The sequence below is a fragment of the Vidua macroura genome, chromosome 14 (genome assembly GCF_024509145.1).
Source record: "Vidua macroura isolate BioBank_ID:100142 chromosome 14, ASM2450914v1, whole genome shotgun sequence".
NCBI lineage: Eukaryota > Metazoa > Chordata > Aves > Passeriformes > Viduidae > Vidua > Vidua macroura.
This window is the reverse complement of record NC_071584.1, coordinates 2,726,776-2,748,531: the sequence shown is the minus strand read 5'-3', so window position 1 is coordinate 2,748,531 and position 21,756 is coordinate 2,726,776. Positions and strand designations below refer to the sequence as shown.

Here is a 21,756-nt window from a genome sequence, read left to right as displayed (position 1 = left end):
GATCTGCAGCTTTTGGAATGGGAAGTGGTCCCAGAGGCCAAGGTTTCCCTATTTCGAGTCCCAGCAGAAGCCAGTTTGTGGTTTTCTCCTGCACTGGAATCTGCAACTGTCCATGCTGACCCACCAAGAGAGCAAGAAACAAGTGAGAACCTTGTAATGCACATTTAGCCAATCCAAACAGCTCCAAAAATTAATGGGCAAAAAGACACAAACACTTCTGTCTTTCTGCAATTAGTTAAAATAGAGAAAAGGATGAGACAACATGAAATGCCCTCAAGTAGTACCAGGAGAGTTCAGGCTGGATATTAGGAAGAATTTCTTCACTGAAAGAGTGGTTAAGCATAGAAGGAACTGCCCAAGGAGGTGGTGGAGTCATCACCCCTGAAGTGTTCAAAAAATGAGTAGACAGAATCACAGAATCACAGAATAATGAGGTTGGAAGAGACCTCGAAGATCATCAAGTCCAACCTATGCACTAACACCTCAACACCCAACACCTCAACTAGACTATTGCACCAAGTGCCATGTCCAGTCTTTTTTTTAAACACATCCAGAGATGGTGATTCTACCACCTCAAGATCATTGAAGATCATGGCACAGTTTAGTGGGCACGGTGAGTCTGCACTCCACCTTGGAGGTCTTTTCCAACCTTAAAGTTTCCATGATTCTACAAAAATAATTAAGGAGTTATTTCAAGGCTGACTTTCCCAACAGCCTGATTGCACTCTATCAACCAGTCCTAGAAGGGAACAGAACAGGAGGCTTCATGTTCATATGGAATTATTCAAAATCTGTGAGGGTCCTGTGCTGCAGCTTCCACACTCAATTCAAACTGCACAAAGCCATGACCTAAGCCCAAACACTGCTCTGTCCCAGTGTCTGAAGAGCTCTGGAAGGAGAACAGGAACACAGCAGGATGGAAAAACCATGGGATGGGACAGGGAAGATTACACCAGTCACTGTCTCCTCCTAACATCCCACAGTCCAGTATTTTTGGGGTTACACAAACACAAATCCATGAAGGGACAATGTTGCTGTAAAGACACGTGGTAACAACCCTTATGTTTGTCCTCCCTTACATTTTGCACCAGGAAAACCCCCCCAAAAATTAGTTACTGTATAACATTTTATCACTGTACCAGAACAAGACCCACTGAACACAGATTTACTGTCCTGTCACCACTACTTTGAGACAGCAATTCACACATTTCCTCCCTTAGCTTTCACTTCCTTGACAATATTCCCAATAAATGCAATATCCTGAGAAAATCAGATACAGAACGGCACTGACAGAATAGGGTTCCCCCCTCTTTTTTGGTTTGTTGCTGGTTTTTTTTTTTGTTCTTAATAACTACAGCTTAGGTAGAACGAGTCAAAAAACCCATTGGCAAGAAGTGCATTTCCTTCACTGCTTAAATGATGTGTGTGGAATCAACACATTATATATCAACAAAAATAGTTACAATAGTTCATCAGCTGCTGTACTGGAGCTTCCCTGACTCCACAGCCACTGTATAACTTAGTCAAGCTGGCAGAAAATTAATGAATGTTTTAGCTGCTCCAACAGCATTTCAGCAGAGTTGGAGATGCCAATTCCACTTGGCCAATGCCAAAAATCATGAAGTTATTTTCCCCCTTAGAATAAACTCTTTTGTCTGTTAGAACAGAATTCACAGCCCTACTTTAGTAGGAAACTTCACAAAAATCAAGCTCAACAAGTACAATTACCAATCATAAAAAGGAAACAAAGAAGAAAATCAATCACACACTGTCAATGTGAAGTCCAGTCAGATAATTAAAATCCAAGAAAACTCAGCTCCACTTACTCTGCCTTCCATACTTGCATTCTCAAGGAGAAATACCAACAGTACAGCAAAGTTGTAAAAATGCTTAAAACCAGTTTTTAAGACATTCTGCATAACCCTATATTATTTTTAAGTATCAGTTGCCAGTTCAGAATTTCTAGGGAAATTTTGCTATTTCAGTGAACCTTGCTAATGTTATAATTTTTTGTCCTTTTTGGGGACCACCTGAGAAATCAGTTATATCAACTTGGAATATTTTCAAGTGCTTCCATACATGTTGACATAAATTTGCTAAGCTCAGCTCAAACCAGACATCTGTTTCCCAAGGCTGAAAAAATAATTAACTGCTTTATCTGCATTCCCTTAATTAGCACTTCATTAACACTGTTTTTTCACACTTGTAAGGTACATTGTCTACTATTTTCATGTGTAGTTGCCCCCTTAGTGGTAAATTTCCATCAAGGACAAAAGAGCTTGTGGTTGTAACAAATTAACAGATTAAAACAGCCTTGGGTTCCCAACAAAAACCTCAAATTTGCAAAGGAAGCAAAGGCAGCAAATAAAAATACTTAATAGGAAAAATTTCTAGAATATATTCCTTGCATTTGATTTTATAGAAAAGACTGTTACAGAAACCTATTTACAAAAGCAGATGGGGGAGATTCTGAACAAATTTCTGTAACTCAGCAAAAGCCCACAAAGAAAATCTGACGAATCTTACCAACACTGTTTATTTTCTTTGCTCATATACATAAACCTGGAAGTCCAAACTATACAAGCTGTATACATTTTCACTTACCTGGGTCAACTAAAGCTTTATTAAATATTTCTTTAAGTTTTCTACTCTTCACATTCCTGCCTTGTGCCAGGTTTCGATACATCTCGTAGCCAATGATCATCACACCTCCCTCATCCTGCCAGTGCTGCAGCATGTAGCTCCTCTCCTGAGGCCTTTTCACAGTTGCCAGCTCATAGACCTTCCAAAGGGAAAAAAAAACCCTTTAATTCCTCTTAAAATATTCTATAGTGGTCTAATTTTTAATCCTTCTGATGTATTAATGCAAGTAGATTTTTCACACAGTTAAAGCACATTTCTTAGCCTTTATTTTAAGTGGTGGAGCTTCCCAATTTTGCAAATCATCCAGTTATTTCATGAAGAACTCTTTTTAAGACTCCTACCTCTAGTTTCTCCTCATCTTCTAAACCTTCTTGCCATTTTTCAAACTCATTCAGCCAGTTCAAGGCAGTGTTGAGTGGACACACGACCAGACCTGTCCGAAAATCCAGTTTGTCACACAGCAAGACTGTGTGGAGAAAACTTACTACCTGCAAGAGAACAAACAGGCAAAACACCAAATAAACACCAGGAAAGAAAGAAAAATGTTATCCATTCAATTATGTAATTAAATTAATAACAACATTCTTGTTTAAATATATTTTTGGTTAAACAAATAGAATTTTTTTATACATTTTCATGCAGGTGTATTTGGAGTTCATACACTTTTTACTTTTGTTCCATGGCTGCACACATCCTTCACACATTGAGATACTTTTGAACTGCTGAATGATTTCATAGAAAACCCTCCTTTTACATTCCACCAATAATTTTCATAAATTAAACACTTCCATCAGGTTGTTTTTAAGCTTTCTCCCAACATTCGTCCCAAACATAAAATAAATTCACAGTTAAGTTTCTTAAAAGTGAACTTCAGTCTTAAAGCAGTTTCTCACACTTTTTTCAAGGCATTTCAAGGGAAATTCTCTCAGCAGAGCTCTGCAGCAGGCTATGGCAGTGTTTTCCAAGGACTGACCCTGCAGCCAGCCTGGCTGTGTGCTGAGGATGACAACACCTCCTTGAGGCTGGGAAAAACCCAAAACCTTGTGGTGTCACTCAGTGCTTCTGCTGGGCTGCCTGTTTTGAGCAGCAGCAAACAAAGGCAGGACTAGAGGAGAGTCAGTGATCCCAGGGCAGCTCCAGCTCTCCCACTGGACTTTGGATGTACAACAGCAGAAGTTCCTTCTGCATCAAATCTTGGCATGTGGCAACTCTGATTTAATAGAGGGATTTTAAACTGCATGACTGTGCTTGGAACACTGGGCAGCAAAGTGCTTTTAAAACAAAAGGATTTACTGGTGCTTCTGTGTAAGACAAAACTCCCCAGGAGGTCTCATGACCACAGTCCTCTGTCCTGGCCAGCAAGTCCCCACCTTCCCTGATTTCACTGATCTCTACTCACTTGGCAAAATCTGCTAGAACTCATGGCTGGTTCTGCTCTTTTAAGAGCTAAACAACAATCACAGAGCACAGCAGTGACTGGCAAATGGACACATATGGAAAAAACAACCACCTCAGCTTCATACACCAGCCTTCAAAATCACTTCTATTGATATATGTTTCTAACTATGGCTGTCTTTGATTAACAAGAAGTTACAGCCAAAATTACTGTCATTAACACATCTGGATCACTATAAAAATACCTTCTGCTGTAACTATTTCATCAGACTACATGGTGTGTAAAGTGTAGGTGGAAAAAGTCCCCTAGACAACAGTTCTGCAAAACATTGCAAATCTCCACTAAAAGGTGTGATTAACTCCCCAAGAACCACACCAGCTAAGCTAGGATCAGGTCTGTAAAAATACACCTTTCAAAGGTGATTTCTGAAATGCTCCGTAAAATTGCAGACTGGGTGTCTGTCACCCCCATTTCCCTAAACAAAGCACATTTTTAGATATGCTGGAGCTGGAGATAAAATCCTGCTGTGCACCAGCCCCAACCACAGCTGCAGCCTGGGTTTGCTGAACTGGTCATACTGTGAGTGACCTCAGCTCGCTGATCATCCTCAGCTCTGTGCCACTGAAAAATCCCCACAAACCCACCAGCACCTGACTCTACACACAAGGTCAGGCATTAAAAATAAAAACCAACTAAATCTGATAAACTTATACTTCAGTAGCAGCAAATTAATTTTAAAACAGTCAAGAAAATAAATCATTTAAGGAAAAAAAAAAAAAAAAGAATGAGGAGGGCAGAAAAAACACAACCAGCTTAAGATTATTCCACAGTCTTAGAAACAGGTTCCTGGAGCCTCTCTCCTGCCAGCTGTATTTGTTTTCTTGTTCTGAGGTGCAAGAGAACTACACAGCACTCGGAAATGAATTTTGTTTCTTACCTGTAATGTCTTCCCCAGGCCCATACAGTGAGCAAGAATGCAGCCAGAGCCAGGAGATGTCTTGGTTTTTTTTACAGATTCACAACAGCAATCCCACATGAACTGAACACCTGAAGAAAATTATTGAAAGTTTTCTGATTAAACATTCATTTTATTAAAGTTTACCCAATAAGAGACAGCTGTGATCACTGAGATCATGATAACTCTTAGGAAAGCAACTGGATGATTATTGATTCATTTCAGTCCAGTGGGTTGTATGTGGGATGATCTCTGTCTTGAATTTGATTATATTTACAGCTTCATTGAAGATGTGGCAACTGGGATGGAAAATGTTCCTGTGAGGATGCAGACTGCCTGATCTTGGGCACAGGGAGAAGAGAAGACCCATTCTGGTTTTGCCAGTCAAGGAGTTTTTATTATTCTAATTCAATCTGCATTTGCTGCTGTGCCCCTGGAGAGAAAAAAAAAAATCTTTCTTTCCTTTAAACTCTTTCCTTACCATCTACTTGGTGTGGTTTCAGTCTGGTCACTATACTCCTGTGAACCTGCACTAATGGTTCTTTGGTTTCTTCATCTTCATCTAAAACCAGCTTGGTTGTGATGGGACATTTCAGAGGTGAGGCATCTTCAATCTCTATCACCTGCACACAGAAACAGGGCAGCAGAGCAATATTCTCACATGAGTAACACCCAGCATTTGAGACACTTCAGATTTACCAGAACTGGAAGTCATAATTTATTTACTAAAGAGAAACCTTCAATTCTTTACTGCCTCACAACTTACTCTGGCACTGAAGTGAAGCAGCAGGGAACTGAAACAACTGTCTAAGGTCACAGCACTCAAATAAAACTTACCAAGGTCAGCCTGCAGGAAACTGAAGACAAAACATGTTGCTTATAAGGCTGTATGCAAGTGATTCTCAAAAATTACTCATCAAATTACACTAAGGTTCAAATGAAGCATCATCAGGAACTCAAGTTCACAGAATTTTACACAGAAACCAGACCATACCTCTCTCAATTTCTCTCTCTCTCGTTCTCTCTCTGCTATACGCTTTCTTCTTTCTTCTTCTTCTTTAAGTGCATTTTGTGTTTCTGTTCTAAGCTTATCATCTTTAATAATTTTCCTGATCTTCTTTCTGCCTTTTCCAGGAGATTTTGAGTCATCATTGTCCTCATTCTCAGAGTTACTCTATTAGAAATTAAGTGAAATACACATTAGCAAGAAAATTATGGCATAGACCCTCAAACCCTTCTTTCTTAGACAAGCTCCCAGAAATTCTTACACACACAGGTGAAGTTCAGCTAATAAGAAAAAAAATGCCTTTTTTAGAAGTCTGACAAAAGAAGTGCCACCTTAACTGTAATGTATTTTGAGATAAGCTCAGCTGTGCAAAGACAGTACTGAAGGCACTGTTATCATTTGATAGTAGCTAATGATTATTAACAGAGCACTTTTTTTCCTGTGTGGTGCTAAATCAGATCAGCCCCTACTTACACCAACACTACCAAAGCCTTAATTTACAATTTGTCTCATCTACATTTAGATGAAAACTTCCATTTACTTCAATATCATGCATTTTTATCAAGATCTAGACAGGAAAAGTTTTAGTTCAAACACAATGCTTTACCTCCACAATGGCATTTTACAAATTTTAGCCTGAATTGACACTGAGAAAAGTTTTAATTTTTCACTGTACTTTGTGCAGAGGTTTTTGAAATACCCTGAGCAGCTGGCAGAAGAGACAGGAACTCCCTATTTATTATTTCAAAACATGATACAGCACCTTATTTTCATTTTCACTCGATGAATCCTCTTGAACCTTTATCCTCCTTCGTTTCTTTTTCTGTTTGTAGCTGCGCTGGTTTTCCTCTGCCTCAGCTTTTTTGGCAGATCTATTAAAAAAGCAAAAAGGCAATATTACTGATTAACCATAATAATCCTCTGCCTCACTGAAAAATAATGGTAAAAGAGTATTACATCATTAATTAATAAGATATGCACTCCTTTTGTGCAGTTAGACTTCTAAATTCCTTCCTGCTCAGCCCACTGGATACACAGAGCAATGAGAAAACCCGACAGAATCTCAGAACTATAAAGCATTACTTTTATACTGCAATCCATCAGTTGACAGTGATGTATTTGGCATTAAAATGTCCATTTTTTGTTGATTTTTTTTTTTGTAGTGGCTCATCAAATTGTTGTGTATCCCCTACTGTGGCACAAATTCAAAATTCCCACATTTGTTGCAAAATAAATGAACGTTCTATAATTCCTACAGACAAATATCATCAAGGGTTTTAAGAACTGCTCCAAAGTGTTTTAACTTTTACAATCTCCCTGCATAAACTGCACTATTAAAACCTGAAATAAACACAGGGTAAGCACAGTTCAGCTTTGTTCATACCTTGTCCTTGGCCGTTGGTCATCCTCAGACTCACTGACCTCCTCACTCACTGCAGACTCGTGGAACTCGGAGTCATTGGAGTCATCACTGCTCACTTGAAAAAGAAAGCAGCATTTATTTCATTGTATCACTGCAAAGCCAGCAGCTCCTCACTGCACAACAAACTGCTTCAGAGCAACAAGCACTGCCAGGGTTCATTTCAGACAATATGGGACCCACACTTATAAGGAGCAAGAGGGATAAAAGGGGCACAGAGAAGAAAAGGTTAAAATTTAAGCACTAGCTGAGTCCTGGTGGGTGGCTTATTGTGCCACAAGCCTTGAGGTCCTTGTGCATGAACATCTATATTTATTTCAAGAGCAAATGGAAGAGTGCATTAAATGATGGAGATGTGTGGGGAACAGTAGGGAACTTCAGAAAACAAAAGGTGATTTTTAGTTAAAAACAGAAGCTTTTGTTTCAAATGCTTCACGTGTCATTTTATAACCATACTTGGAGAAAAGGGCCCTAACTTACACACAAAATGTAAAATTGCATCACTACATTTATGGCTTGGCATTTCTTCAGGTAATGCAAGCTCAAAACTGCCTCAAAAAGCAATTAAAAATACACCTAAAAGAGCAGCATTAGCAAGACTCTCCTAATCATTTTGAGGAGCCAGCACTGGCATTTTTAGGTAATGAAGACACCAGCAAGGTATTTAACACTTTTCATTTCAGCCTGACCTTGAACACAGTGGAAAGTTTAATTGTTTTATGAATGTCAAGGCTTAAAACATGAGTTGTTCTACATACATGGGAATGGTAACATTATTAACACAGGGCTAAAAAGGGCAAACTGAAATCAAATCTATTGTTCTGTTTGAGGGCAGTCAACTTCAAAGGCGTGCACTGAAGAACCCTCAGCTGCCTCTTACTTGCACATTAGTTCATAGGTAATTTACACTTATTGCTCCTGCATGAAATGCTGTAGGTAGAGTTTTAATTCAATAAGAGAGGAAAAACATGAATATGCAAACAGATAAAAATGAGAGTTTTCAGAGAGGAAAATGCTAAACAAACCACATTGCATCTTTTATTCTGTGGAAGACCACAAAAGTTGGCTGGCATTAGTGCAACCCAGATCAGGGAAGCCCAGTGCACCTTTCCTGGCCAGGAAACACCCAGAGGTTCTTTGTTCCTGCCTGCAACAATGAAGGCCCAGCCCAGGCTCATTTCACAGTGCCATCTGGTGCTCAGCTCCAGCCTGCTCCACTGCAATTCCAGCATGGACACATTCCTCAGGCACTACTGCCACTCCAAGAGAGAAATTACATAAAGGACAAGACTGATTTTCCCAAATTCAGACATCCTGGCCTTGTCTCTGGATGGATATTCTAAGATTCCACAGGATTAATCTAATTCAGAGGATACAGCAGGTAGAGAGAGCTGCACTCATATTTGACATTTCTAATTAAACTATTTATCAAACAAAGGGAATGCTAGATTTTATACACAAGGAAGTTTCTACAGGGATTTTAAAATCACAAAGGTTGAGATCTCCATTCTGACAAGCTCTGGATTTATTTTACAGAAGTACTTTTCATGACCAAAAAAAGGATGTGCATTATGTACCTTTCCTTCTATTTCTGCGCTTCCCCCCTTCTTTTTTGTCTTTTGGTTTCACCACCTTCTTTTCTTCTCCAGACTCCCCATCACTCACAGAGAGCTTCTGCCTCAGCAGTCTGTGTCTGTATCTGGGCTTCTTGGATGTTTCTTCCTCCTCTGAATCTGACTCAGAATTAGCTTCTTCCTTTTCAGACTTCTTGTCTTCCTTTTCCTTCTCTCCTGTCACACAGAAGAGTCAGTACCACATGCATACCAGTCACTTTCTTATCTTACAAGAATTAAAATCTGAATTAATTTAGGCTAAATCCTGTGCTTTTCCAGGGAATTACAAGCAACAACATACCAGTTTCCTCCAATGTTTAGTATTTCCCACTGCCTGAATGCTTGGAATGCCTGTTCCAATGGCTGTGTTAACCAAATCTCTCCTGGGCACTTGCAGGACTTACTGTTCTGTACAGGTAATAATCCCTCAGAAACCCCTAGGACTTCTTAATTGCTTACAAAACCCAGACTATAGCAAAAACATAAACATACAGAAGACTAAAAGAGATGATAATCCTCATGACCACATACATTGGCCTCTATGTGGAATTACATATCAAAACAAGTAATATTTTTTGCTGAAAACTTTAACAATCATCATTTTCCCAAGTGACCCTTGAAATCATGACAGGTGCCACAGCACCACTTTTTCCCAGGTGCTTTTTGGTGCTTACCATCATCTCCTGTGTTTTCAGTTTGCTTTGCAGGTTTCTTTTTTTCTTCCTCGGGCTGCTCATCTGAAGACGTATCCTCATCAGAGGAAAGATTGGCTTTGATTTCTTCTAAAAGCATTTTCTTGGCAATTCTTTGAAGTAAAACAGAAAACACTATTTATTCCATTGTTCAAGTAAAGCTATGAACGACAAGTGTAATCCTACACCATTCAGAACTTCAAAAAAAGGGCTGAAAGCTGAACAAAAAAAAAAAAAGACACGTGATGAAAAGTCATTGTGGCAAGACAGGATCTATCAGCAAAAATCTCACATTAAATGTAATGTGTTGACTTGCTTTTAGAAAGCAGGTCTGTATAAAGCTTCTTAAAAAGAAGTTTCCTGCTTTACAGCAGACTTGAAATGGTTATAAAATGTACAGACTTAGAGATTTCATTTTATTCATGGTCTATCTGGATAACTAACCACAAGCACTTCCCTTACAGCAGCTCTTGCAAAAACCCTTCTGTGTTTATACCCAAAAAGTCTGACCAACACTACAGGACCTGAATTTCAGATAAAAATCATCATCTTATTTCCTGCTCCACTCAGCTTCCCATGGTTTCACTGCAGAACAAGGTTCCAGCTAATGTACAAGACTATGAAAAATTATTTCTTTACACGCACTTGCAACATAAAAACCTTCTGAGTCTATCCAAGGCAGGTATGTAAAAAGCACAGGAAAATAGTGGACTTACAGGGGAAGAAAATAAACCAAGTTTTTCTCATATAAATATCAGGAATACTACAGTTTTCATTCATCCATTTTAAATGAAAGATATGTTTTCTAGGTGAAACCTCATCTGTCTTGCATTTTGGGAGAATTAATGCATGCTGTGTGTACATAGCTCAGGATGGGAAAGCTCTCACACCAGTCAAAACAACAGCTCAAAAGCCACGGACCTCAGCCACAATCCAGCCTCCACTTGGGAATGGCAAAAGAACAGGGATCTCTCAAGCAAAACTTCCTACACAACAGAAATCTGAATTGTTGCTTCTATGGAGCGCTATAAAATAGGCTTTTAACAGTCAGTATTTCATTTTCCAGCCTGCAATGTGTCCCTAAGACATAATTATTTTCAAAGGGACTCTTCCCAAGCTATCTTTCCTGACACTCCACACAGTATTTTCTAATTTTTGAGCAACAGTGTAGTTTTTAAAAACACTCTCACGCTAATTTATATTCAGTTATTATTAAAAGACAGAAGCAAAATATTTTAATAAACATTTGTGATTGTTCAGTGAGTGAGACCATCCATCAGCATACGAAACATACCCTCCCCCTCTCTCTTGAAAAGAAAAAGCTGATTAAAACTTTACCAAGCAGTACCCTTGGAGAACTTTAATTCCACATCTATCAAGAAATTGCAGCATGAACCCAAAGAAAACGTACTAAAGTCCACAGATAAGTAATATCCTCTTGCAATTGCTTTTTGCATTAGGTCCTCCCAGAGGATATTTGGAAAAGGGATTTAGGGTTTGGTTGATTATTGATTTTTTTTTAAAACCCAGCATACCACGTGTAACAGCAACAGAAATAAACAGCTCCTCATATAAGAAACTCCAACTATATTTCTTCCATCTCTTAATGGTCAGAATTTTTTCTTCAAAATGAAACTGCTTCAAATGTCACAGGTTGGCTTCCCTTTAACAGCTTTCAACATAAATTGATTCCTACTCCAGAAAATGCAGAGAGCAGTGGTCTGGCTACTCTTCTTGTTTAATAAAAACCCAGAGTTTTGAAAGAGAAAAAACTAAAAGATCTGAAAAAAAAAGTTTAAATTGAATCCTGAAAGTCTTGCCTTTGACTTATTTTGGCAAGTGCATGAGCAAAGTTAACACAGCTTGTGGATGGCAATACTTACCTCTATACAAGTCACCTTTAAAAGGCTGACTTTGGTTCTTAGCAAAACAAGACTTTCATTTTAATCTGTTCTTTAATGAAGTATCTATTTTTTTAAGAGCTATAGGAAACAGCAAACGTATCTAACACCTAAAAAGACCATGCACAAAATCTACCATCCATCAAGAGAAGATGCTCCAATTTTCCTATTAATCACCAGCATAACCAACAACCAGACTGGGCAAACTGATTAATTTCTAATTATTTATAATAATATTGATTAAGAAGTTATTGCTATGATAGAGAATAAGTCCTGGTTTTTTTTGTCTAGAATAAAGACTTAACCACTTGCACCCAAATTGAGATGGGACTGTTTGTTAGCAAGAAAAGCTGCATTTTCTTCAATGCTTTTACTGGTATGTATTTAGGCCAAAGAAGTGAGACATTATTAAGATGTTCAGGATTTAAAATATGCCCATTTTTAATTAACTACATATCTGATAGGAATGATAAGTGTAAGCAACATTAGACCCAAAGAGATTAGGCCTTGTAAATGCATGTTGACAAATGGCTGATGTAACAAATGGCTTACATGAATTATTATAACTTGAGTACAAGACTCTGGAAGCTGGGTTTAAATTAAAACACAATAGATGTTGACCAGGATAACACATCATATTTCTATTTTATGATAAAACCCACTTAAAGTCACCAGGTTTCTCAGCTAAGAAACTTCACATGGTAGCTTTAACATTTTAGTATCTGCATTAATAGCAGCAAGAAAAACAAGCTATGATAGTGTGAAAATTCCCTCCCTCATATCCTTCCAGAGAAAACCATGGAAATCAAAATGGACTGTAATATTTACTCAGGTCAATGACATAAAAGATTCTTGGCCATTCAGATGTAACAGTTGAGCACCAGCAATGGATTTAATTAAGAGACACAGAGAGCCAAATGACCTCTAGCACAGGGTTTCAGGCAGTAAAAAAATAAAGTAAAAAATAAAATAATATTAAAAAATCCCTGCATTTTACTCATTCCTGCACTCATCTGCTGTGACCTTGAGAGCATGTCAAGTTGCCCCACTCCATCTTATCTAAACTTATGGTGACATTTGTATGAAGGGCACTCTCCCAACACACATTTATCCAGTGCCTCACAGAATGGGGCTGCAACCTCAACCAGGACACGCAAAACCAACTCTAGAATAAAATAATAGCACATAAGCACAAATTTGTATCAACTGGGATTTAAAGATATTTCCCCTTTGTCAGAACAACCCAGCAGAACACATTTCTAAACAATGAATTGATTACTATGGATTTTTAAGTCGTGCTAAAAGAAAAGAGTTTTCACAAGAGACAGACTGGAAATTACCCAGGGGTTGCTTGGTTACACTGCAGGACTACTTTAAAAGCTCCTTCAGACTTTGCAGCAGAACTGGAACAGCAGGTGCAGCCTCTCATGATGTGGAGTTAAGCCCCCATGGTAATTTGCACCATTCTTGCTCAAGAATTTTACAGTGCCAATACAATGACATTGTTCAAAATCTTGGTGAGACAATCCTGCCACTGTAAAAATCTTTTTTCTTAAAAAGCCATGATTTTAAATTTTAGTTCACGATTGTGATGTTTTATTACCAATTTGATTACATCAACTCACACTCAGTGTTCATAAATACCTACTAATTCTATGTAGAAATAAGGTTGCCCAAAACAAGCCCTTGGGTGGGGAAGGATGGTGGGATGTGGCTAATAAAAGCCACCAGAATTCCAGCTACAACACTACTGGCTTAAATGGGCCTTCAGGACACTATGAGAAAATTCAGAACCCTTTAAAATATACTTTAAGACATTAATATTTGGATGAAATGTCATACATGTCTAAAAAAATGAGTGAAAACTGCCAAACACCTTGTTCTAAATACTGTGCTGTCTTTGTTGGAAGAGGCTGATTTTCAAGCTGTCAGAGTTGGATTAAATTAAATGCTTGGACAAGAAAAACGTTTTACAAAAATTTATTGTAACCATCAAATACTTAAAGGCATTCTGCATTTTATACACTATTAACTTCTTAATAAACAGAACTACTGCAAACATATCAAACAGTACCATTGAAAAGATCAGAAGGACCAATAATAGTTACACAACAGAAGATGAAAGCATACAGCACTGTATAGCATAGTATGACCCACTTGGATATTGCATTTTGGCAAAAAGATGATTTCAAGGCTCTTAATATTCATGTCATGCACATCCCCAGGTATGCAAATAACAGAACATCTAAACTAGAGACTTGCAAACAGGAGAGTTCCCACACTACAAACACCCAGCAGGTACCAGGTACCCTCTTTGGCCTGGAAGAAAATAGGCAACTTTTCTAAATCAGTAGGTAAACTATTTAAACACTTGGTGTTGAGTAAACAGAAGAACAAGTTTTTAATTTCTCGAAATTTGTTCCATCTTTTTACAATTTTTAGCTCTGATTTTGGTGCCAAGTACAACACAGGATGATGGTAAAGTCAGACTGCATTACCAGTTAACATGTCTGAAGGTTGACAACACTGTTTATTGACAAAATACCTCCCCATCTCATAAACAGATGTTCAAAAGGTCCCCTAAATAAAAATTTAACAAAGAGGCAGCTTCAAAACAAAGTACAGAAACTGATTTTTAAAGCCCGAATTTATATTACTGTTTGTTATCAATTTAGGTTCATTTATTTCCCAATACTCTTACACTAGACCATGACTGAGTTCTGTCAGAAACGTTTGTGCAGTAAATACTGAACTCCTGACAAAAGTGTATTGGTTCAGTTATCAACCAGAAACTCACAACAACAAAAAAAAGAAGAAGAAAAAAAAATTAAAACAGGACTGAAATTAAAAGATGATTTTAAAAAAATCTTGTTATACCAAAGTTTACATGTTCTGCTTATGACCCTGTGCTGTCAAGTCCCTAAAAAGCATCTTTCTTTAAAGAGCTGAATTACTGGGTTAAATTTGATGACTGAAAACACACAAGAACTAATTCAGCAGCGGCATTTTGATGCCAAACTGAGGTCCGTAAAGGATATAAGACAGTGTTTTTAAAATTTACTTCAGCCACATATCAAACATACAACTCTGTGAAACAATATTCTAAACTAGTAAGGCTCAGAAGCAGAAAAAGACTCCACCAGCAACTGGTCCCACACATGCTACATGGCCAAAACAACAAAAAAAAAATCAGTTTCTGAAACACTGTATAAAAATTTGTTGAGCAGCTCTTCAGTCTAACTACAGTAACTTCCAAAAAGAACCTGTGGCTCGGAGTTGAGTGACATTTCATGTTGTGCATTTAGGAAATGAAGCTTTTACATTTCTAGCCAGGCTGATTTTGATAGCTACAATGGTACTGGTAAAGTATGACACATCTTAGCTAACTGTATCTTACAGTGATTCTTTTTTATTCAATTCCAAACTGAAGCAGTACATATAAGCCACAATTCTGAAAATATCTATGCAAAGACTTAAAATATATAATTAGTCTCTTTGATACCAGTTGAGCCTATGCACAGTGCTTGTAGAATCATGGCCTTAACTCACATTAGTCGCTTCAGGTACTTTTTAGTGGATTAAAACTCAGTTCAATTAACAGCTGAAAATACCTAATATGGTTTTCCCCACATTTGTGCTTTCTCTTTATTGAGAAAAGGCGTTTCAATTAAAAAAGCATATTAAGCAACAGTAATAACCAAATTCATTCTGAAAATATTGCAGCGCTGCATACTGCACAGATGCAAACTGTCCCCTTCTACTCCCCACAACTAGCTGAAGTTCACATTTAGCACAGCAGCTTTGGACCTGCCTGCAAGATCCTCGCCACCAACCTCCCACGTGCACCCGGAACCCCAGTGGGACACCGCTGCTGTGCTTTTGGAATTCCCCCTAGCCAGGTGTGTCAGCTACCACTTCTAAACATTTGCTTTGCATTCCTGGCTCTGGGCCTCTGTTTGCTGGCCCCGTGTTCACACTTGCAGGAGGCCCGTGAGCGAGTCTTTACCGGGCAGGCAGCCGTGCTTTTTACCACCTGCTTGCTCCTCCGTTGCGCCGGCTTGTACCCACACCTAGGCTGTGTTCTAATCGTTTTTAAGTCCTTACGGAGGGTATCATACCTATTCTCAGGGTCGTCATCATCATCATCTTCATCCTCCTCCATTGGGATAGTCCTTGATAGAGCATCTCCCTCATCTCCTGAAAAAAAGCCCAACAGAAAACACTTAATACGCGTAAATACAACAATAAATTATACATGACAGCACAATAAACAACACAACACATGAACTGTGTCTCCATCAACAATCCCCATTTAAAAACAGCTTGGTGATACCACTTTTCTACCAGTTACCTGTCTTGACAAATAAAAATAAATCTAGTTTCTTCAGTTCTGCTCGCTACTACACACAACTTGCAACTCATTCGTAATTACATACTGTGAATCTGGGATTTTACACCAAAACATAAGAGACTAAATACTCTGTTCAGAAACCAGAAATAAGTTCCCTAAGAAGTTATTTGCTCTGTCAGAAGCTCCACGAGTGAGTTTGTGCAAACTGAAAAGAAAGCACAAACAAATACAGGACAGAACTGCTTCCCAAGCCCATGGGTTGCCCTGCTGCCGGAAGAGAAGTACTGGAGAACATCAACCCTTCCTATTTTTGCTTTCACACTATGAGTGTGTGTAAAGAGTTGTATTTTGAGAATTCCACATGCTATCCTTACTGCAAATATCCAAACTCAGCTGCATTACATGGCACTGTCTCATGTACAAAGGACATCAAGACCAACAATGTAGGACACGTGGCAGAGAAGCAACAGCACAGTGTGAGTCCTGCCCTGGAGCTCCTCTGCACTCTCCTGGCTGGACTGAGGAATTTGGATTGTTTCTAGCACATTCCCAGGCCTCCCTCCTTCCTTTTCTCTCTTTTTTATCTTGCATGCAAGTCAGACAAATCTGCTAGGTAGTGAAATTAAGGGAAAGAAACCTCGCAATCCTAATGAGCTGAGATCCCCGCACTGATAATTTCTATTTATTTTCTATCTGTGGGGACTGGAGCACTGGACTACAACTAGGCTGTAAGGGGCACACTCCAAGGTGATCACAGAAAGTCCCTCATGTACATAAATAAAAGTATCCTGTTGGTTAAACCAGATCCTAAGTCTCATTCAATGATCAATCTACAATACACAGCTTATTCAGACACAGAACAGACTATTTTATTAATTCACCTATTAAACCAAAAGCAAACTGCAGACAAAGGCCACATTCTTCTCCTCTGGAAATACACTAACATAGGCAGAATTTCACAGAATCAAATGATAACTAAAGCTGAAAGAGACATCTGGACATGCTCTACTCCAACTCCATCCTCAAAGCAAAGCTAACTCCAAAGTCAGGTCAGTTACCTCAGGGTCTTGGCCAGTCAAGTTTTGAGCATTTCCAAGGACAAAGATTCTGAAGTTCAAGAGGGCAACCAGTTCCATGCTTTCACCACGCTCAGTGTAAGAATACTTCCAGGATCTGTATCAGTTTTCCTTGATAAATGCTGTATCCACTGCCTCTCATCCTTTGGGCACACATCCAGCTCAGCCCCCCTCTAAAACTGCCTGTGAGGTGATTTGCAGACAGAAATTCAGACACCCCATTTTTTGCATTCTGTCTCCAGTCTAAACCAAGCCACTTGTCTCTCAGTCTAACTCTCCTGTCAATCATGCCACACCACCATCTTGTTCAGTTTGTACCCTGCTATCCAACTCTCCAATAATGACCCAATCTTTCCATTGTGACCTGCAAATGAAATGCTCCCAATGCCTCAGATACCTTCTGAAATATTAAAACCACCTTTCTCCTCTTGGGCCATTTCAATGCCAAGTCCATGAACTGTACAGGAGCAGTTCCATTTTAAGGCATTTTTCACTGATGGCCCAGTGGTGCTGAAAACTCTCACTGAGTGCCATCAATTATCTGTCTATAGGAGAGTTTTAATGGCTGTGGCAGCGACCACATGCAAAAAAACCAATTCCTTACTATGCAAACCACGAATTATCTGCAATCTCCCCCAGCAGTGACATCACTAGAGAAAACACTGTTAATGCAGCACTTACTGAAAAGCCCTACAAGTGCCAGTATTATCTGCACAGAGACACAACATATGAAAACAATGGCAGATTTTTAAGTAGCTGTTCTAAGCCTACATGGCTCTTGTGAGGCATAAAAATCATCTGCTTGATTTTTAAATGTGTATTACAATACCACAGGTCTCCAGCATCACCTCCAGTGCACAGACAGGAGGTGACAAATTTGAGTTCACGTTATCTACTCCTTCCAAACCAGCTTCTGCTACGTAGTCCCAGGGTAGGTGAGCCAAGGGCCACGCTTTGGAAACCTTGACTGCAAGGCAGTACCTGTTGTAAATACTGTCTGGAGTTTCCAAAGCACCTCCATTTACAGTGACATCATTTTTTTCCTCAAGGCACAAGCTGCACAAACTGAAATTGTGGAATCTCACAGCCACAGGATAGTTTGCCTGGAAGAGAACTTTACAACATGTGCTTCCAAATCCATATCAGAAAACCCGCCAGGTTGCAAACATTTAAATGTATAATTACCAACTGATGAGTGTTTTTTGCTTCTAGATTATTGAATGTCACCCAAATGAACAAATTTTGCACACCTGATGACTGACAAAATCCTGCATCAGCAGACAGCATCAAGCTTTCAGTCACGGGCCTGATCTTCTGCTCGTCGCTGCTTCCATCGCCTGTGGAATTCTGATCATCATTTCCTTCCTTATCAGACGGGGAAGAGGAAGTGACAACCACCTTCTTTTTTGCCACTTTCTTTTTTAAGTTGCCCTTTTTACTTTCTTTTACTGATCCTCTTTTAACCTTTTTCTTAGTGTCTTCATAAGACTCCTCATCAGAAGAGGATGAGTCATTCTGTTCTTTCTTAGAAATCTTCTTTTTGTGGCTTATTTTCTTCTTTTCTTTTGTTTCAGTTCGTTTTTTATGCCGCATGGCATCATCATCAGAACTCTCCTCTTTTTGGGGAGATTTCTCAGTATCAGAGGATAAATCAATGTGTACTCTTTTAGCTACTCTCTCTCTCAACTTTCTCTTTTCTGTAAACACAGGCTCCTTTTTAATTTTGTCGTTTTCAGAAGAATTGCTACTTCCTTTCTCTGGAGATGACTTATCAAGATCAGAAGAGGAATCATCTTGTTCTTTCTTGAAACCTTTCTTTTTCAATTTTTCAGATTGCTTTGCTTTGCTTTCTGATCCCTTTTTGTTCTTGAGTATGTCTTTTGAAGACTCCAATTTGTGCTCTTTCTTTGCCGATTTCTCAGTACTCTCAGAAGAAGAATCATCCTGTGCCTTTTTCTTTTTCGAATCCTCCTTCTTCTTAACTTCAGGACTCTCCTCTTTTTCCAGTGAAGACTTCTCAGCATCAGATGACTCATCACGTTTTCCCTTTGCAGATTTTTCTTTTGAGTCTCTGTTTGTCTTGTCCTTAGCAGCTGACCTCTTACCCATTTTTTTGTCTTTAGGAGAGTGATTAATTTCCTTCTCTGGAGAAGACTTCTCAGCATCATCATCTTCAGAAGATTTATCTCTCTTCTTCTTCAGATTTACCTTTCTTTTACTGCTTACCTTTTTCCTCTGCTCTTCTTCAGAGGAATCATAACTATCATCTTTTTTTGAGAATTTTTTCTTTGATTTCTTTGCAGCCTCAATTTTACTCAACATTTGTATCTCTTTTTCCAACTCAGAATCATAGTTTGAAGAATCAGAGTAGTTTTGTCGTTTCTTTTTAGCGGCAGCAGCATTTTTAGGTGATTTGCCTCTTTTAGCATCTAAATCTGAACCGGAACTGGAACTCTTCCTTTTTCGTTTCCCATTTTCATCCTTTACTGGTTGACTCTTTTGAAAATCCGAAGTCTTCTGATTCTTTGCTGGCGCTTCACTATTGCTCTCACTGTCTGAGGAGCTGTGACTCATCATCCCTGCTTCTTTAAGGACAGCTGGCACCTCATCAGAATCTGAGCTGTGATCTAAGTCATATGGCTTTTTGGATTTAGAAAGTTTGTTAGGACTGGGACCATCAGCAGCACTGTCAGAAGTATTTCTTTTATCGTTTTTCCTCCTGGGTTGCTTGGATGGTTTCCTCTTCTGTTTCATATTGCTTGTGTCATTGCTGTCCTCTTCTGAATTGGATGTCAGGGGGCTGATGTCCGTAGGACGCCTCAGCGGGGTGGTCTTGACACGCGGAGACCTCCGGAGATCCGAGTCCTCCACAGGCACAGTGTCGTTCTCCATGGAGGGCTCACTGCCAACATTGTGGTTTTGTTTTCCAGAATCAGAATCTGGTGCCCTAGGTTGAGATGGATCAATGTCTTTAGATGCATCAACGTCTTTAGATGCATCAACGTCTTCAGATGCATCAACGTCTTCAGATGCATCAACGTCTTTGCTCTCCTTTGCTAGGCTGTTGTCTTGATCTTCAGCTTTAACAGTGGATTCTGAAAGGGAAACCGGAGTCAATTTTACAATCAGTTCTTTTGTTCCTTTAGCCGACGATTTTAACTTGGTACCGCCTTTGGTATCTTTCACAGGAGTGTTCACTTTTGTATTTGTATTTGGAGCCTCATGATCTGCTGCTGTGTTTCCACTGTCCTGCTCATCTGACGGCATCTGAATCTCCATAGCAGATTCCAGAGTCTCAAAAATATCTTCAGGAACGGATGAGGGGATGGACACAATATCCATGTCTAAAGCCTCTGTACTGTTGGGCTCATACTGTGGTTCTTCATTTCTGCCAGACTTTTTCTCTTCCCCAGGAGCTGCCTTGTTATCTGTCTGTTCCACTGAGGGAACGCTTTGATCCATGGGCTCATTGTCAGGCTGCTCCGACACAACTTTTTTCTGTGTCTGTGTGGCGTCATCCTCTTGTAATGCCACATGTTCCTTTCCTTCATCTTTTTTCAACTCATTTTTTTCTGACCTAACCTCGGGTTTTTTCTCTTTGGTATTTTTATCTTTGATTTTAACATTCAATGCTTGAATCTCCAGGTTCAGGCCTTCTTCTAGTGACAGATGAGCTTTTTTCATGTCACTCAGCACAGATTTAAAAGCTTTCAGCTGGCACAGTTGCACAGCTGGGCTTATTTCTACATTTTCTGCAGCATTTTTCAGAAAGCTTACAAAGCTAGAATTCAGATTTGTTGTAGTTTCAATCAGTTTTTTTGTTTTCTTAAGCAAGTCTTTTGGCACCATTAGTGCTTTATAAGAGTATGTTAGTGAACCTGAATATGAATTATCTAATTTTTTTTCTTCCCCATTACAATTTGCATTATTTCTCTTTGGAGAACACTTTACTGTGTGGTCATATATTTTACTTTTTTCATTTTCAACTTTCATCTTTTTTTTGTTTTGTTGAAGTAACTGTTCTAAATTTTCAAAGACACTGTCACACGCAGTGACCAAGTCCAACAAAGGCTCTGGGTGGCAAATATAGCAGTGCCACTGGTTATTTTCATCCAGGATAGTCGAGAGCTCCTTTCGGCCCAGGTTGCGCAAAATGCACTTTTTACAGAAGGCGTTATGGCAAAAGTCACAGCAAATCAAATTTCCACCTTCAGCACACCACCTGCAATGAGATTGAGAAAGGTAAGAGTTTTGTCTCCATGCCAACAAGGTGATATATTATTAAGTTCACAAATTTAAAAATTCAGGTGATGAACAGATATCCGTTACTTGAAACCGTTACTGAGAGTGTGTCTGAAAAGCTCAGTGGGGAACTGCAAAGTCAGAAAATTCATGTTTTATATTAACAGCTCACAAAGCTGAAATGGTCAGCAATTTTTAAACAGAATTTCAGCACTGATTTCTTTAAAGAAGAGAAAAAAATTAATGAAAACTTATTTTTCCTGTTTCTTCTGAAAATCTGTGATTTATTATACAGCAAAATTAATAAGCTTCTGTCTTTCTAGTCTTAACTAATATATTACTACTGCAGTACACAAAGACTGAGAAGTGGTGGACAAAAAGCTCATAGAAACCGCAGACTGCACAATTTTTACTGAATTACACATTTAGATATTTGACATTAGGACAGAGAAGCTCTTTGG

The 21,756-nt window shown here is 38.9% G+C and overlaps 1 protein-coding gene across 4 annotated transcripts in view; it reads right to left on the bottom strand.

Moving 5' to 3' along the window:
• Positions 1-21,756, bottom strand: part of ATRX (ATRX chromatin remodeler) — a 70,266-nt gene that overhangs the window by 22,213 nt on the left and 26,297 nt on the right. For all 4 annotated transcript variants that reach the window (XM_053989930.1, XM_053989928.1, XM_053989929.1 and 1 more), the window contains 11 exons: positions 18,304-21,275; positions 15,745-15,823; positions 9,708-9,838; positions 8,998-9,210; positions 7,385-7,478; positions 6,764-6,872; positions 5,989-6,168; positions 5,476-5,617; positions 4,977-5,086; positions 2,985-3,131; positions 2,605-2,782 (listed from right to left, as the gene is read on the bottom strand). In XM_053989930.1, the coding sequence (XP_053845905.1) occupies positions 2,605-2,782; positions 2,985-3,131; positions 4,977-5,086; positions 5,476-5,617; positions 5,989-6,168; positions 6,764-6,872; positions 7,385-7,478; positions 8,998-9,210; positions 9,708-9,838; positions 15,745-15,823; positions 18,304-21,275 (4,355 nt within the window). The remainder of the gene's footprint in view (positions 1-2,604; positions 2,783-2,984; positions 3,132-4,976; positions 5,087-5,475; positions 5,618-5,988; positions 6,169-6,763; positions 6,873-7,384; positions 7,479-8,997; positions 9,211-9,707; positions 9,839-15,744; positions 15,824-18,303; positions 21,276-21,756) is intronic.